Raw genomic sequence first — 18,995 nt, 5'->3', positions numbered from 1 at the left:
GTACTTTGGAAACAGATAACTTGTATTCAAGATCACAAAGAAGGATTCTGTCCCAGGTTGGAATCTGAACTTGAAAAGCTTTGGGGATGATATGAGGGAGCAAAGACATGAATTTGGGGCGGTGGTAGGGGGTGGGGGCAAAAGATGGAATTTTATGGATTGAATTGTATCTCCCAAAATAAGTGTCAACTTGCCTGGGCCACGGTTCTCAGTGGTTTGGAGCTTTGCGATGTCTCCCTGTGATGTGCTGTGATTTGATAGAAGAATTGAGAGCGAGATGAAACATGCTTCCTCCCATCACAGCCCTGATAGGCTGTAAAGGGAGTTTCTCTACTGTGTGGCCTGCAACACTGTTTATCTCACAAGACATAAAAGGAGAGAGGTGGGAGCAGAGATCAGAGGGTCCTACTGCTGAGCCCAGCTAGGTTAAGGAATTTTCCACCCAGACTTAAGGGCACCTTGGTCTGAACTATGAGCTATAATAAACACATCACTAATCAGTGGACCTAAGGAATAACACTCTCACTTCTTGCCATTCCCATCCCATACCTAATATTCCCATTTGCAGGAGACTTAACTCTACCCTCTGACTAACCCTGGAATTAAAAAAAATCATTTTATTAGGGACTCATGCAACTCTTATCACAATCCATACATACATCAATTGTGTAAAGCACATTTGTACATTCATTGACCTCATCTTTCTCAAAACATTTGCTCTCCACTTAAGCCCCTAGCATCAGCTTAACCCTGGAATTTTAAGACTTGTGTCAAGAAACCAAAATTCACTGGAACTATGTGATTTTTGGTACTCACAGTTCAAAAGTGTTCATTAGTTACTCTGTCCAAAACTAAATCCCACCTCTTCTGAATAATGTGGAAACGTCTCCCAGAAATATTCTCAATATGTATAATATCCTTTCTTTCCATTCCTGCTTAAGTATCTCCTTTTGCGCTCTGTTCAAAAAGGCAGTATTTATTTTAGAAAGATCTCTCTGTTTCTTCATGAGTAATAAACTATGCCAACCACATGGCTCGAAGTTATTCTTAACCAGAGGACAAGCGGTGAATCCACTGCATTCAGTAACACTACCATCAAGAAAGAAGAGCTGGGCGTGGAGTATGTCCTTTGGACCTAGGGTCCCTACACCGGAAAACTCCTAGAACCGGGGTGAGAGTGGTGCCAACAAAATGGAGATCCCCAAGTAATGTGGGCCAGCGATGTTGCAAGGCCATCTCTGCCTAGAGGCAACAGAGAAAGAAAGCCTTCCTCTAGAGGCGACACTGTGACTGTAGACTTCTAGATTACTAACCTGCGATCCAGTGTCTAGACTAACAAACTTCTGTTTGTTAAAAGGGGGGGTGGGTGAGAGTGAAGGCAGATGACAGCTAGACAAACTTCAATTGTGTAAAAAATAAACACTAGAAGCCAAAAACCAAGTACCCAAACCACTACCACTGAGTTGACTCCGACTCGTGCGATGCTACATAGTGTCTGAGACGGTAAAACTTAAGAGAGCAGCAACCTCCTCTTTCTTCTTCAGACTGGCGGGTGGGGTCAAACTGACCTGGCATTAGCAACGTAACATGTAACCCACACACACATACACAAAAAGTCAGAACTGGGGAAATCCCATACCTCTATTTACCAAAGACAGAAATTATTTCTGTTTTTTTCTCCAGCTTATTTTTGTTTCGTTGACAGTAAAAAAGGTTTTATAGGAAATACAGAGCAGTGAATTAGGAGGATTGACTCAGTACAACTAGCACACCCTGATGGCACTTCACTAAACTGGAACAGAAGAAAGCACTAATTCACCCAGAAACAATCTGGACTTTACCTGAGATTTTTTAAAAATGTTTTATTAGGGGCTCATACAACTCTTATCACAATCCATACATATACATACATCAATTGTATAAAGCACATCCATCCATTCCCTGCCCCAATCATTCTCAAAGCATTTGCTCTCCACTTAAACCCTTTGCATCAGGTCCTCTTTTTTCCCCCCTCCCTCCCCACTCCCCCCTTCCTCATGTGCCCTTGGTAATTTATACATTGTTATTTTGTCATATCTTGCCCTATCCGGAGTCTCCCTTCCCCCACTTCTCTGCTGTCCCTCTCCCAGGGAGGAAGTCACATGTGGATCCTTGTAATCAGTTCCCCCTTTCCAACCCACTCACCCTCCACTCTCCCAGCATCGCCCCTCACACCCTTGGTCCTGAAGGTATCATCCACCCTGGATTCCCTGTGCCTCTAGCCCTCATATGTACCAGTGTACAACCTCTGCCCTATCCAGCCCTGCAAGGTAGAATTCGGATCATGGTAGTTGGGGGGAGGAAGCAACCAGGATCTTGGGGAAAGCTGTGTTCTTCATCGGTACTACCTCGCACCCTGACTGACCCATCTCCTCTCCTAAACCCCTCTATGAGGGGATCTCCAGTGGCCAACACTTGGGCCTTGGGTCTCCACTCTGCACTTCCCCCTTCATTCAATATGGTATATATATATACATATATAAAAACACATATATATATACACGTACATATATTCTTTTTTTTTTTGCATGATGCCTTATACCTGGTCCCTTGGGCACCTCGTGATCGCACTGGCTGGTGTGCTTCTTCCATGTGGGCTTTTTTGCTTCTGAGCTAGATGGCTGCTTGTTCACTACCTGAGAAGATTTTTATTAGGCAGAAGATTTGTATGAGGGAGGAGCTCAATTGTACACGGACATAATGCATTTGTATTGCAATGTAATACAACAATACAATGCATTACAACAATACAATATAAACAATGAAAGTGGTGATGAAGGATGGTACCCATTTATACCCTCACCTCCCCATAAGAGGAAAAGCTTGAAACAGACCAACATGCATGTGTCCTAAAGCTTCAGCATCCACCATGAGGAAAGGCCTTTGAAAGGCCATTTAGTATAATAATTTTCAAACACAATTCAGGGATGAGAGCTGATCCCTAACAAAATACTCATTGGTCTAAAATAAATAGAATCATACAAGCAATGCAATGAGTTTCTGTCTGGCTAAATTCAGCAGTTTAAAGGATCAGCCTTAATTCTAACACACTGCCAAGTGTTTTTATTAGATTTAATGCTTTTATGAAGTTAGATGGTAATTGCTTTGAAATATTTTTAGTTTAGCAAAATATAAAGTTGGCAACACTAGCACAACTCTCATGGGTTTCCGTTTTTCTCATTTGCAAAATCCTACAGTCTAGGAACAACTGAATCTCTTATCCAGTGTTATCACCTGGTCTTCAGACAAAATCGGCTAACTCATTTCATACAGATAAGATTCATGGAACACACTACAGTGGCTCTGATGATTTAGTAACGATCCTTGAGGTTTCCACCCAAATGAAACGAGTTCTTGCTACTGCTTAAGCAAGCATATTTTCTCTCAAGCAGCTTAACTAGAAATACATAATATCTGCTAACCATGTTCCAAAGAGCTCTGGAACAGTTTCTAAGAAGAACAAAGACATTTTCAAAAGGGTCTCTCCTGCTCAAGGAATGAAACTGGAAGTTTGGGTTCAGAACAATGTGAATGTTAGTTCAGATCGGTTGACTGGTTCTCATGTCTTTGCTATGTCTCTTAGAGTCTAGGACCTCTTCATCTGCTTGTGCAAACAGGGAATGGCCCATGTTTTTCTTAACTGGACAGAAGAGAATCTTGAAAAGTGGAGACATTTCATCTAAGCAGATTGGATTTTAGAAGTAAGGGGCATGAAGAAGATGAAAATGCTTACTTTTTAGTTGTATGTCCCTCTTTATTGTTTTCATTTTATAAAGTGCAGATACAAATTTATTTAATACAGAAAAATTGAAGGCGTTCCATTGTAAGGAAGGCATGCGTTTCTTAGTCTCCAGGTCTCTTAAAAAGGATTAAAATAAATGTCAGGATGTTCCAGCAACATAGCCAGAAGGGGGAAAGAGTCAAATTTGGGTTTGCTTTTTTAATGGAATAATAATCTAATAGAATATCTAATTCCTAGCTATGAGTCAGAATTGACTACATGGCAGGGAGTTTTTGGAAAATGGTAGAAAATAGGAAGCATTCTTAAATAATTCTTAATAAAGTCAAGGAGGATGAAGGCTAGGCCCTAAAAGTCTATTAAACATTCTCATTCTAATTTGTCTAAAGAGAAATTCAGCTACAGTACTAGAATTATGGTGGTTTCTTTGGAGACTTTATTATGCAGTTGTTGAATGATTGACCTATTCAATTCTATGATATGTAAATTATGTGCCAATAAAACTGTTGGGAAAAAAATGCAGCTGTTGTTTGGGACTGAACTAGATTTCCTAACTTGTGGTCTAGGGCCCTTCCCACAATTTCTCTTATGGCTTACAGAGTTGGAAGATATTTGTCTGTGTACTGCCTCTCCTGAACCTATGAGCTTATGGTAAATGATTGATCTTTTCTGTTCCAGTTCAGTGAAATCGCATAGCAGTGTTGCCGCTTTCCTATGCCAATTCCCTGATCAGATCTGGGTTACCTCTATTTAGCCAACACATCTAGTACATACTGACCCTTTCCAAACCAACGCTGGGAGAACGAGGCTCTGATGTCTACACAGATCAACATAGCTAACTCAGACCTTGTCAAACAGAATCTTCTACCTCAAAAATTCCTCTGTATAGGAAACGATCACAACAAGATTCTAATATCTTTCTAAATTGGGCATAAACTGGACCTGCTCTCAGGACTGGAAAGAAGTAACCACTCGGTACAGTGCCTGGTTTGTTATTGTTAGTTGACTCCAACTCACACATAACAGAATGAAACGTTGCCTGGTCCCGCACCAGCCTCATAACCGTGATTGCTCAAGTCCATTTGCAGCTACTGTATCTTTTGAGTATCTTCCATCTAGGGGGGTAGGTCATCTTCCAGCACTAAATCAAACAATATTCTGATGTGATCTATAGGGCGTGCATAAACTATTTTGTAAAAGATTAACAGAGTAGGAGCCTTGTTGGTGTGCAGGAGCCCTGTGGTGCAGAGTTGTTACAAGTTGGGTTGCAATCCTCATGGTTGGCAGTTTGAATCCACCAGCTGCTCTGAGGGAGAAAGAGCGAGTTTTCTATTCTTGTAGACAGTTACAGTCTCAGAAACCCACGGGTGGTTACGATGAGTCGGCATCAGCTCAATGGCAGTGAGTTTGCGTTTCTAGTGAGATTAAGAAAAGTTGCTTCCTAATGTTAGTCTGAAAGCTCCATTTCATGAAAACAAACCAACCAACCTGTCCACCATGGTGGACCCTGAGAGCATTTTAAATGTGGGTGGCATAGCTTTAGGCATCAGTGTTGTTGTTAGGTGCCACCGAGTCGATTCCAACACATAGCAACCCTCTGCCTAACAAAATGGAACACTGCTCATTCCTACGGCATCCTCACAATTGCTCCTATGCTTACACCCATTGTTGAAGCCCTTGTGTCAGTCAGCACCATAGCAATATGTAAGCCACAATATTACAACAAACTGGCAGGTGGTGGGCACTTAGTTTCCTGATCTTGATTCCCTTGCTCAAAATAAATAAAACAAAAACAAAATAAAATGCAGCTAAAATATTCATATAGTATTTTTAATGTTGTGATTGTTAGTTGCCACTGAAATACAGCCAAGCAATTTTTTTTTAAACACACGGACATCTTATTCAATGTATTAAAAATCTCTATGAAGATTTAAACTTATTGCCATCGAGTCTACTCTGAGTCATAGCAATGCTTTTGAAGCTGAAACTAGGGAATCAGAAATAGCATTTTGAAATGAAGTAGGAGGACCATAGAAAATTGATATATTTCGATTACTGATGAATATTGGGGGAAAAAAATGGGCTGCCAGAAGAACAAACAAGTCTTTCTTGGAAGAAGTACATCCAGAATGCTCATTAGAAGCAACGATGGTGAGACTTCATCTCATGTACTTTAGACATGTGATCAGGAGAGACCAGCCCCTGGAGAAGGACATCGTGCTTGGTAAAGTAGAGGGTCAGTGAAAAAGAGGGAGACCTTCAACAAGATGGGATGATAGTATGGTTTCAACGATGGGCTCTCTAACAATGTGGGTCTGGCACAGGACTGAGCAGTTTCCTTTGGCTGCACACAGAGTCAATAGGAAGAGGAACGAAACAAACAGAAACAACAATGAAGACAATTAATAGTCGTGGGAATAGTGTAGTTACAGAACTTCCACAAAGAGGGGAAAGAAAGTAGATTTTAAGATAGAACAAATTGCTTTTTGTGAAGATAAATTAATAAATTACAGAGTAACCTAAAAGAAAATGGATACTTTTCATGTAAAAATAGACTGAAAATCAAAGGATAGAAACAAATAATCAAGTGAATGGGAATAAAAAGAACAGAGACGAAATTATCAAGGGTTCATGAGGGAGGGGAAAAATGAGGAGCTGATACCAAGGGCTCAAGTAGAAAGCAAATGTTTTGAGAATGATAAGGGCAACAAATGTACAAATGTGTGTGACACAATATATATATGTATGGATTGTGATAAGAGTTGTACAACCCCCAATAAAATTATTAAATAAAAAGAGCAGATATGGTTATGCTAATTTCTAATACAACAGATTTTAAGGATATACTGTGGAATACTACTATGCAATATTAAAGAATAACAATGGATCTGTATAAAATCTTGTAATGTGGGTGAACCTGGAGGGGATTATGCTGAAATTAGCCAATTATACAGGAAAAATACTGTGTGAGACCACTATTGTAAAACAGTAAAGAAAAATAGTTTTGACACTAACAGAAACATTCTCTAATGGTTCCCATGGGTTAGAGGAGAAATCACTAGCCAGAGATTAGACAAATGTGTGTTAGTCTGGGTACATTAGAGAAACAAATCCACAGAAACTCATGTATAAGAGAGAGTTTTATGTAAATGGTAAGTGCACATCAAGAAAACATCCCCACCCAGGGCTGCCCAAGCCCACAAGTCCAACATTAACCCATATGTCCAACACCAATCCACCAAGTCTTCCTCCAACTCACAAAACACATGCAATGATGCTGACTGCAGGAGGAAAGTCCAATCAGTGAATATGTAAGCATTTCAGTGCTGGCAGGAGTCTCCACGTGGCTGCTCCAGCACCCAGGGCTGCATCGGGGTAGGTCCATACGGCTCTCCTTGGGGATGTCTTGTAGGAAGTGAGCCTTGCCAGCTGAAGCAGAGAACTGGCTAAGGTAGCTGCACCCTGGCCCGACCATCACAAAGCAAGAGACCCAAGAACTAGAAAGGTGAGGCTCACTGACCCATTAATCTCTCTGCTTCAATTAACCCCACATGTGTTTATTGGCCAGGTTGGCACAATAAACTTTAACTAACTCAAGTGCTAACTTGAATGAAGAGGAAGGCAATATAGTAAGAGGAATCCTAGCCAAAAAAAAAAAAAGGCTGGAGGCAGCTGAAGACACTAGGAGGAAAGCAACAGTTAGAGTTAGAGGCAACAGAGGTAAACCCTGTTGTACACACAACCATGCAATAGCTGTGATTTACAAGTAGATGAGATGGAACTCTGGTGGCATAATAGGTTACCTGTTGGGCTGCTAACCATAAACCCAGTGGTTCAAACACACCAGTCAATGAAGAAAGATAAGGGTTTCTGCTTCTGTGAAGATTTATAGCCTTGGAAACCTACAGAACAGGTTTCACTATCTCCTGAAGGGTTGTTCTGTGTTGGAATTAACTCAATGGAGTGAGTTTTGAACTGAGAGCTTGGAGAGAGAGATAGGCTGATTGAATGCAGGAGAGGGTGGGGTAGGTTCAACAAAGGATATATGAACTTAGGTATTTACTGTTGCTGCAAATGTATCTTTAAATGGAGTAGAGTACATGGATAAAACTTATGAAAATTCTTTGATATAAACAAACCCTTGAAGGAATGAATTGCTTAGCTTAGGGGCTCAGGACCATTGTCTTGGTGGACACCAAGGTCAGCAGAAATAACACTGTCCACAAAGACAATATTCTACATCCTACTTTGGTGGGTAGCAACTGGATTTGCTCATGAACAGCCATGGAAGGTGCCAGCTAATGACCATCAAAAACTAATGAGCCACACAAACACCAGCCTCCACAATCCTGAGACCTGAAGAACCAGATGATGCCTGGCCACTACTATCAAATGTCCTAGATAAAATGGGAGACAAATGTGGGAAAAAAACTCAAAATTGTAAAGATGACCAAGTTTAGTGGTCAGATATAGATTGGTGGAATTCCCAAGACTCTGACCCTTAGTCAGTTTTAGGTCTGGAACTGAATTGACCCTCATTCCCACGACTAACTTTTCAACCCAACAATATGAAACTACACTCACTGCCATCTAGCTGCTTCCAACGCACAGCGATCCTATAGGACAGGCTAGAACTGCCCCTGTGAGTTCCCCAGACTGGAGCTCTTTATAGCCTCATCTTTCTCCCACAAAGAGACAGGTGTAAGGGGAACAGTAACAGTCAGTGAGGTACGCTCATCTTAGAATAATCCACCATTTGCTATGAGATTCACATAAATGAAAATCAATCTGTTAAGCTGTAAAATGTAAATAAATCTGTTAAAACTGTAAAATAAAAAAAAAGAAGAATCTGCCATTGAAGACCCAAAGGGCAGTATTTGCCCAAAGATAAAGCTCATAAGGGTTAACTTAGAAGGAAGAATGGAAACAGGAAACTCAGGGAGGAAACAGAGATAATGATGATGCATTGAAGTGATTTCAATGAATTAAATGAAACAACATGCATATGAATTATTGAATTTAAAATTAATGATTTTTAAACCTTCACCCAATTCATAAGAAAAAGTTTTTTAATGAATTTTGCTGAGTGAAATCCTAATTTGTTTGGAAAGAGATAAATAATGATGATTCATAATAAGATTGTAGAAATTATAAACCAATCGATAGTGACAGAAAACAGATTAAAGTGGCAGAAGAAAGCTTTTAGTGGTAATGGAAATAGAAATGTTTAAACCTTGACTGTGGTGATAATTTCATGGGGGTACACATTTGTCAAAAACTGATTAAATTGTACAGCTTAAATATATACAGTTTACTATATTATATCTAAACAGATTTGTAAAAAATTAATAAAGTAATTGTTAACTGGATAAATAGGTTGTAGGGGTGGAGTGTAGCCTGTGAATCAGGTCACACACAGCCTAATCAATTCCTTCTTGTGGGCATGGCCTTCTCATGAGGATTCTGGGAACTTTGTCTCTTGATTCTGCCATCAGAAGAGGCAGGCCACACACACTCTTCTCTGCTTCACCTTCCTGTTGAAGAGCCATACTCAGAGCGGAAGGAACCAGTGCTGAGATGCTTCCACTGGCATTGTATGCCCAACCTTCTACCCACAGTCCTGTGATCTTCCTGCATTCAGCATCATCGATATGCTGCGTGAGTCTAGAGAGGAAATTATGGGCTAGTATGGGACATATAGGCTCATATCAGACATCTGGACTGGGTTGGGGTGTTTTCTCAATATACAATTTCTCCTTGATATTAACCTCTCTCTTACACACATGACTGTTTCTGGACTTGTTTCTCTAGTCAACCTGGACTAACACAGTAATGTTAATCATATCCATGCCAAGCACAAAGTGAATAATATGCTTTGATGCTGATTAGGAGCCTTGGTGTCACAGTGGGCTACGACCAGCCCCTCTGAGGGAGAAAGATGACGCATTCTACTCCCAGAAAACCGTACAGTCTGGGAAACCCACAGGGCAGTTCTACTCATCTATAGGGTCACCATGAGTAGGGATCCACTCAATACCAGTGTGTTTTGGTTTTAATTTACAGATTAGGAAACTGAAGTTCAGAAAGATTTAAGTGCTTGCTTAATGAGTTAATGATAAAGGATTCTAATGCAGATTTTTTATTTCAAAGATTATCTTTCCTAAAGCAATGGTACAATTCTACTTGACGAGACTGAGTGATGTAACGACATGGCTTTTGGGTTAATTCCCAAGTAAGAATAAATCGAAAGGTCAAACAAACAAGCAAGGACCAGGAATGGCTTTGGGGCTCGCACTAAATCCTAGCTCCAACTTAAGAACAATTAGTGCTTACATTATGGCCCTGCTCTGTAGAGATACAGATGCTATACCAAAATGCGTGAAGAAGTAAGATCGTGCCAGCTATTAAATAAAATGGCGTATTATCTCCAAGGAAGCAGCCATCTAAGTGAGATGTCAACTAAGACACATGGAAGAACAATGTCATCAGTCCCCGCAGGATTGTAAATCTAATAATGCAAAGTGAAGGAGGGATTAGTATCAGAGCCTAAATTCTGAGAATCTGGTTTGCAGAAAGGCCATGGAAGACAGTGGGAACCCAAGATTCATGGGTGGAACTATACATGGGTGGAACTCACTAATGCACTCCGTTTAATGACCACTTTTTGCCTATCCCTCTATTCACAATTGAGGGACAGGCAAAAAGTCGTCACTAAACGGAGTGCATTAGTGAGTTGTGTGTGGAAGGTCAAAGGCAGAAGCCTGACTTGAACAGTTAAAACTTGTCAGATTTCCCCTTGGATGCATGCTAGACCTGATCTGGATTTCAAAATCTTATGTGTTTTGGGTTGTATGGTCTTGTTGGGTTTTTAATTGTACGTATCAGGGGGTATCTCAGGAGTGTTATGTAATTGTGGGTTATCCTCTTGAAGTTGTAGTATATGTGCTTTCATTTTGGGGAGTATGAAAACCAGGACTGATGAACCTATATAGTCAGCAAGGGTTTGTTTTTTTTTTTGGGGGGTGGACACAAAGCAGGTGGTGGGATTAAAGCGTGATGATGTCAAGAGGTCCATATAGAAAAGGAGTGTTTGGAAACTGATTGTGGTAGCAAATGTACAGTTCTGATAGATGTGAATGAACTATGGAATGATTTGATAAATGTATTCATCACAATTAATAAAAAGACTATCTTTCCTGTGTTTTTATTTCCTTATAGAAAAAACAATACTGCCTGAACTCTATTTAATGCATGAAGCTATTCGCACTATTGAGCAAAGTATATCTCTAAGACATTTTAAATCCATGAGACGGGTAGTAATATGAGCACAGGGATTATATATATTATATATTACTATTTTTCTATTAAGTTGAAATAAATATGCCCCAAACTCCAAAGAATTATCTAGCAATAAATACCAAATCAAATTCACCACTATCCACTGTCGATTCCAACTCATAGCTACTCTACATACATTTTTTGAGACTGGTGAGTCTTTGTGGGAGCTCACTCAGCCTTATCTTTTTCCTAGAGAGTAGGGGGTGGGTTTGGGTCAATATTACAACTTAATTCACTATGTCACTAAGGCTCCTTTCAATGAGTACAGATGTCATTTAATTCTTATTTATTCATATAGCAGGTCCCGGAAATGTAAAAGAGACATCCTATTCTAACAATATTGTGTGGATTAATCTATCGATAAAATCCAAGAAAGATATATAATTCATATATGATCATCTACAGTATTTTAAAAAATCAATATTAATCATATTCCTATTATAAAAAGGTAATAATTTCAAATGATGTTCAGGAGAATATATAATTACATAGAAATATAATCACAATATCTTGAGTAATAAAAATTATAGAAAATATTATATTATCTGATTTTTTAAAAGTATACTCAGATAAAAAGATTGGAAGGGGATATCAAACTTCCATCATTGTGACCCTTTAGGACAGTTTAAAAATGTCCCATAGGGTTTCCAAGCAAGGAATCTTTCCTGTTTTTTGTAATCATTTTGTTAGGGGCTCGTACAACTCTTATCACATTGTGTCACGCACATTTGTACATTTGTTGCCCTCATCATTCTCAAAACATTTGCTTTCTACTTGAGCCCTTGGTATCAGCACCTCATTTTGCCCCTCCCTCCCTGTTCCCCACCATGAACCCTTGATAATTTATAAATTATTGTTATTTTGTCATATCTTACACTGTCTGATGTCTCCCTTCACCCACCTTTCTGTTGTCCATCCCCCAGGGAGGTGGTTATATGTAGATCCTTGTAATCGGTTCCCTCTTTCCACCCTACCCTCCCTTCACCCTCCAAGTATTACCACTCTCACCAATGGTCCTGAGGGGTTCATCTGTCCTGGATTCCCTGTGTTTCCAGTTCCTATCTGTACCAGAGTACATCCTCTGGTCTATTTGGGTTTGTAAGGTAGAATTGGGATCATGGTAGTCGGGGGGAGGAAGCATTTTAGAACTAGAGGAAAGTTGTATGTTTTATCGTCCAAGCAAGGAATCTTTTGGGGAGGAAACAGCTTCATTTTTGTCACTCAGGAATATTAAGATTATATCTGAGAATTTTTAATTATTTTTTTTGTTCTCTGACTTTTCCAAATGGTCTATAATAAATGAGTAGTGTTTTTAGTAGAAAAAAACAGCAATAAAAGCTATTGTTTTAAAATATAATAACAAAGGATGAACTTCGCAGGATGGATTTTTATCACCTAGTGAGATGTGAGTGTGCCTGCCTTGCAAAGTGTTTGCTGGGACAGTCCAGTAGCACTTACCTGTCCAACTGCTTGCAGGTTATAGCAGACAACGTCCTTATTGGCGGCTGAAGTTCCATAGACAAGTGCCTCAATGAGCCAGCATATTCCCAGGAGCAGGTCAGAGACACTCAGGTAGAAGAGCGGCTTCATCTGCCAAAGCAACAGAAGTCTCATTTCATGAGTAATCCATCCAGAAAAATATAACAATCATACCTTTATGCCTTATCTTCCTACCATAAAACTGGGCATCATTTTTTCCAGCCCTCTGCCATTGGTTGAATGTGGGAAATGTAAGGTAAGGAGTCTATAGTCACAGAGCACTCATAGATGGGTTAGCTTTGTAATTTCTGCCTCAGAGGAAATCAAGGAAAACATGGAGAGATGAAGAGAAAATTTGTAGATGAGAGGAAAAACAACTGAGAACGTTCTACCTAGCTGTACGGACAACATCTTCTAATGATAGGAAAGGTGATCATCCATTGAATGTCTAGGGATGTGCTTGAGGACTTAATGAAAAATTACAATGCATTTACAATTTCATTTTGATGAAGTCTGAGCGGGGAGAACTTCAGTATGAATGGTGTGTCTTTCTTTCCAATTGCTGAGCACCTTTGTGCAGTTTTTCTCTTTTACTTTCTAGTATCCTTCTCCTTCTGATCTGCCCACTCTGACCTATCTGAACATATTAGAAAATTTATTCAGAGTCCTGAAAGAAGATGTAATGTGAGAAAAGATTACCATGATCGATTGTAAAACCCAATTTATAGAAATGTTAGTTCTCCCCAAATTAATCTACATGTTAAACACAATCTAAGTTAAATCTCAATATGATTTTCTTATACACAAAGTGACTCTAAAATGCACAGAAATGAAAAATGTCAAAATACCCAAACCACTCTGTAAAAAAGAGAACTTGCCTCACCACACATCCAAAATTAATATAAAATAAAAGTAAATAGATACTGTGGTATAGACAGAGTTAAAATAGACTGAAAGACCAAACAGAACAATGGAACAAAATAAACAGCTCAAAGCAAACTTTATATATATATCCCTTTAATGTATGCTAAACCAACCAGCTGCTATTGATTCTAACTAATGGTGACACCATGTGCTTCCAAGTAGAGCTCCACTCCATGGGTACACATTGGGTTAACAGAAAGGTCAGCAGTTTGACACCACCAGCAGCTCCATGGAGAAAGATGAGGCTTTCTGCTCCCATCAGGCGTTATGAGAACCCACTGGGACAGTTCTATGCTGTCCTATAAGGTGGCTATGAGTCAGCACCGACTTGATGGCATGGAGTTTTGGTGACTGTTTACAATTAGAGTGCCAGAGCCTTCTTCTGAGGTGTCTGCTTCTATGTGGATTCAAACAGATCATCTCTCAGCTGCTGTTTAACTGTTTGCATCACCCAGGGAGTCCTTGGTATAAAGAAGGGATAGGTTTTAAAAATTATGGTGGTGGAACAACTGGGTATCCATGTGAAAAACTAATCAAGCTGGATTCCTGGTTGAGACTTCACACTACACTCAAAAATAAGACTCGGGTTGATTAAAGACCTAAAGGTGAAAGGCAAAATTTATGGGATAATATAAGAGAAATTTGGGGAAGGGTACGTTTCTTCCACAAAACACAAAAGGCTCACAGCGAAATAATTTTTTTAAAACTGACCACATGAAAATGAAAAATATACTTCAAAGACACCATAACAATAACAAACTACCACACAGAGAGTGAAAAAAAAATAAGTAACATAATAAGGGAAGATATTTACAACGTATATTATTGACAAAGGGCAAGTATCCAAACTATACTTTAAAAAAAGGAGTGGGAGAGAGGGGAAGCAAAACTCATACAAAGCAAAAAAAAATTTAAATAATAAAGCAAATTATTTGAACAAGTATTTAACAAAAGAGGGAATCCAAATGACCAATGAACACATGAAAATGTGCCTGATCTCATTCGTATTCAAGGAAAAGCAAATCAAAGCTATGATAATAAAGAATTACATATCTATCCCCCAAATTTTCAAAGTTTGACAATACCAAGTATTAATAGGGATCTGAAACAATGAAACCAATCATTAGAAAATAATTTGGCTTTATCTAGAAAACATGCACATCCTATGATACAGCAGTTGTAACATTAAGTAAATATCATGAAGAAATGTGTACATGTGAGCAACAGGAGACATGTACAAGTATATTTATAGCAGCATGAATAAATAAACTGTCATATTCATACTGTGAAATGTCAAACATGAACATTGTAGTGGATCAGGAGGAAAGTAAAAGGAAATAGAAGAAAGAACCAGGGGGTAAAAACTTTATACAGAGGTATAAATATAAGCATGTACAGAAAAACCCCTCAGAAATAGTAAAAAATTGTTATCACAAAAAACTGGTGGTCACTTAGAGATGAGAAGGAGAACGGTAATCGGAAAGGGTACAGGAAATGTATTGGGGACACAGAAATCTTCAATTTCTTGTCTCTAGAGTTTTCTTTTATTGTCATTTTTTTTTTACATACTCTGGTGCCTTGTGTGTTGCTGTGATGCTGGAAGCAGAACTTCCAGAATAAGAACAGACTACAAAAAGGAATAGACTATCTGCTTCAGAGGGATTAACTACTGAAAGCCCTGAGTATTGAAATATTGTCAGTTACTGAAAAACTAAGGAAGGGAAGCAAAAAATGTTCAGAGTTAGTGCCAGAAAATGAGCCCTCAGGTCGGAAGGCAATCAAAATATGATTGAGGAAGAGCTGCCTTCTCAAAGTATAGCTGACCAAAATGACATGGATGGAGAAAAACCTTCAGGAACTTCACTTGTTGATGGGGTCTTACTCAAAATGAGAAGAAACAACTGCAAACACCAATTAAAAATTGGAACTTAAAATGTATAAATTATGAATCTAGGAAAATTGGAAGTTGTAAAAAATTAAATGGGACACATAAAAATCATCAACATTCTAGGCATTAGTGAGCTGAAATGAACTGGTATTAGCCATTTTCAATCAGAAAACCATGTGGTTTATTATGCTGGGAATTACAGATTCAAAAGGAATGGAGATGCATTCATCATCAAAAAGGACAAGTCAAGATCTATTGTGAAGTACAATGCTTTCTGTGATCAGATTATATCTATCTTCCTACAAGGAAATCCAACCAATACAACTATTATTCAAATTTTTTACCAATCACTAAAGCTAGTGATGCATAAATTGAAGAATTCTACCAACATTTTTGGTCTGAAATTAATCAAACATACAATCAAGATGCATTGATAATTATTGGTGAATGGAATTAAAGGATTAGAAACAAAGAGGAAGGAGCAGTTGAAGGGAAATATAGTCTTGGGGATAGAAAGGAAGTACATCTTGTGTCACAGGCTCTGTCTCCTGGATGGAAGAAGTTCAATAGGAATCTCAAGGAACACAGGATGCACTTCACTGCTGGTTCTTCTCTCTTTATACTCATGAGATCCTCTGTTCCTGCTTCTGAGACAGCTCACCATACACCCAGCAGAATGGCAAAACTGACCAGTCCCCACATTCAAGGACCATACACAACTATTTGCATGCTCCCATTCAGTTATTCAGTGGGATTTACAAAGACTGAAATCTGGAAGAGCCATGTAACTTACAACATTTAAAGAGGAAAATGGATGGTGAGGCTAGTCTTGGTAAGCAGACACATAAATAACTGAAATAATGCATATTAAGTACATGGAAAGATATAAAATATTCAATAACATGAGATATTATTATTATTAATAATATCTTGGTAAAATCCCAGTCAGATAGCACATTCACAGACTCTACTGACTTGCTACGAGTTTATAACTGTTAATGCATAAAAAGTTAAAAATGAATACAAAATAAATTTTAGAGGAGAAAGGAGCCAAGCTAGAACATTATTCTGGACACCGATTCAAAAATAAGCTTTATGTACAGGAGCTATTGTTCACTCAAAGACACCTACAGACTTCAGCAGAAAAAAGGTCTTTTTGCTTTCACTCTGTGGAAAACCGTGACTCCCAACAGCAGGAGAAAAAGTCAATCAATTTATCAAAAACTAGCTAAGAACCTATTATGGAAATCAAGAAGGATTTCACTCCTACTATCTACAATGAGATAATATGTTGCAGAGAATACCTTAAGAAAAATATAATAATTTCAATGCTTGGTAGTCAGGAAGACTGAGGGAAGAAAAAGAGAGATACATATACATATACACATACATATACATATATACGTATATGTATATATATACATACACATATATATATATGAACCTTGGTGGTGCAGTGGTTATGAATTGAGCTGCGATTCGCATGGTCAACAGTTCCAAACCACCAGCAGTTCCATGGGAGAAAGACTGGGCTTTCCACTCGTGTAAAAAGTTAGTCTCTCAAACCCACAGGGGTCACTATGAGTCAGCGTTGACTCAATGGCAGTGAGTTTTGAGTTTATAGACCGCCCCCACACACACAATTTATGTATATATTTGATATTTGTACTTGTCTTTAACTTAAATGAAGAGCAAGGTAAGGATAGGGAAAAAAGATAAACAATGTGGGAAAGGCTCTCCCTAGGAAGGTTCTGGGCGCAGGTCTATTTCCTGGTGAGTTGAAAAACCAAAAACACTGCCTCTAAAGTCCTGCTGCATGATAGTTCTGCTTAAGTGAAATCAAGTTTATCTGTCTTCCATAGCAATGATTGGCTTAGGCCACTTTCTTTTTCTCTCAGGTTGCCTCTCTGAGTTACTGTCTCATCAGTTACTCACCTAAAAAATTTCTCATAGATTTTTTCCAACTTATTATGATTATTTTTAATTTAATAGACTACCTTTCTCAAATGATATATTCCATGTATTTTTCTTGTTAAAAATGTTTTTTTATTTTTATGAATGAACTAAGGAAAACAGCAGAGGAATTCTTTTCCTAGGCCAAGAAAACTGAAAATGTGATAAGTATTTAGCTAAGTTATTCTAAGGTCCTTTAGGAGTGGTTATATGGAAGGTGTGAGAATTAAAGCCAGAAAACTATAAGGAAACCTCCACCTTTAAAGAGCCCCAACTCATGGCCAGGCTAGAAGGGCACCTTAGAGTAATAATTCTAAAACAGTAGCAATTTTGCCCTGGGAACATTTGACCAAAATGAAGATGTATTCAATAATCACAACTGGGGGTCAAGGGTACTGTTGCCACTAGCAACTAGTAGGTGTAGATATGCTGCTACATACCCTACAATACAGGACAGTCTCCTACAACAAATAATTATCCAGCTTAAAAGGTTAAGATTGGCAACTTGAGAACCCTTAACTTCAAGATGAGCTTAATTCTCTTCACTGTTAATTCACGCTTTGTTAACTTAATTACAACTGAATTCAAGTTCCAGCAAAGGAACAAACATTAGGAAATCTAAATCACAGATGTTTGGCCTAAGATTACTTTGGCAGGCAACGGTAGTGCAGTACCGAGATATGTACTTTCTAATTTCACTTACACATTCACTTTTTGCCTCTAAAAATTATCTTTTTCTTAGGATGTACATCTCATTGCTTTGAAAAAGTCCATACAGGGAGACCAAAGATCAGATGAGTTGTGGGATAACATAAAGGACATTGTGTTAGGCTAGGTTGTCTAGAGAAATAAATCCAGTGACACTCACATATGTATAAGAAAAACCTTTATATCAACAAGTAATCTTCCATCAAAAGAAGGCATTTCAGCCCAGCCCAAATTCAGGCCTTAGGTCCAATGCTAGTTCATAAGTCCCTCTTTAGACTCACATAGCTTCATGCTGATGATGCAGAATGGTGACGGTGGGTACAGACTCATGTGGATCCAAGGTCACTGGAAACATGGCAGGATGTTGACAGTTCTCAGGGTCAGCGACAGTCTCAGCAATAAGGAAGGTGAGTAGGCAGAGACAGAGGGAGGTACGTAGGTTCCCTAGCTTTTAAGAAGGCCACATCCTCAAGAAGGCATCATCAGGCTGTGACCTGATTGATAGGGTGAATTCTATACCTACATTTTCCAGCAAATTCAAGTTGACATAAAATCATCTAACGACTACAGACATTATATATAAGAAAGAAAGAAAGATCATTAAAAAAGACGGAAGGACTTCCGGGAAGATGGCGCCTGAGTAACACATATCAGAGGGACTCCACAGAAATCAGCACAGGAGAGTTACTAAGAGGGAAATTCCACACTGCTGGGTTGCAGAGGAGCATCATAAAGCTAAGTAGGCACAGATCCACTAGGTTTTAAGGGCTGGGGATCGTTGGCTTACCACAGTGGAGCCCGGCTAGGGTTTGACCTTATCCCCGCCACTGTCTTGGCTGGAGCTGGGACCATTTGGAGTGTGTGCAGAGGCTTGATCTCAATACAGCCACAACTTGCCGCTGGCTCGCGGCAGGGATTAAAACCCTT

General features: G+C 38.9%; 1 protein-coding gene across 2 annotated transcripts in view; it reads right to left on the bottom strand.

The window, feature by feature from the left end:
* Positions 1–18,995, bottom strand: part of TMEM116 (transmembrane protein 116) — a 90,669-nt gene that overhangs the window by 24,541 nt on the left and 47,133 nt on the right. For both annotated transcript variants that reach the window (XM_075534377.1, XM_075534376.1), the window contains one exon: positions 12,575–12,706. In XM_075534377.1, the coding sequence (XP_075390492.1) occupies positions 12,575–12,706 (132 nt within the window). The remainder of the gene's footprint in view (positions 1–12,574; positions 12,707–18,995) is intronic.

The sequence above is a fragment of the Tenrec ecaudatus genome, chromosome 16 (genome assembly GCF_050624435.1).
Source record: "Tenrec ecaudatus isolate mTenEca1 chromosome 16, mTenEca1.hap1, whole genome shotgun sequence".
Lineage (NCBI taxonomy): Eukaryota > Metazoa > Chordata > Mammalia > Afrosoricida > Tenrecidae > Tenrec > Tenrec ecaudatus.
The sequence above is the reverse complement of the archived record's forward strand: the minus strand, read 5'-3'. Positions and strand labels throughout refer to the sequence as shown.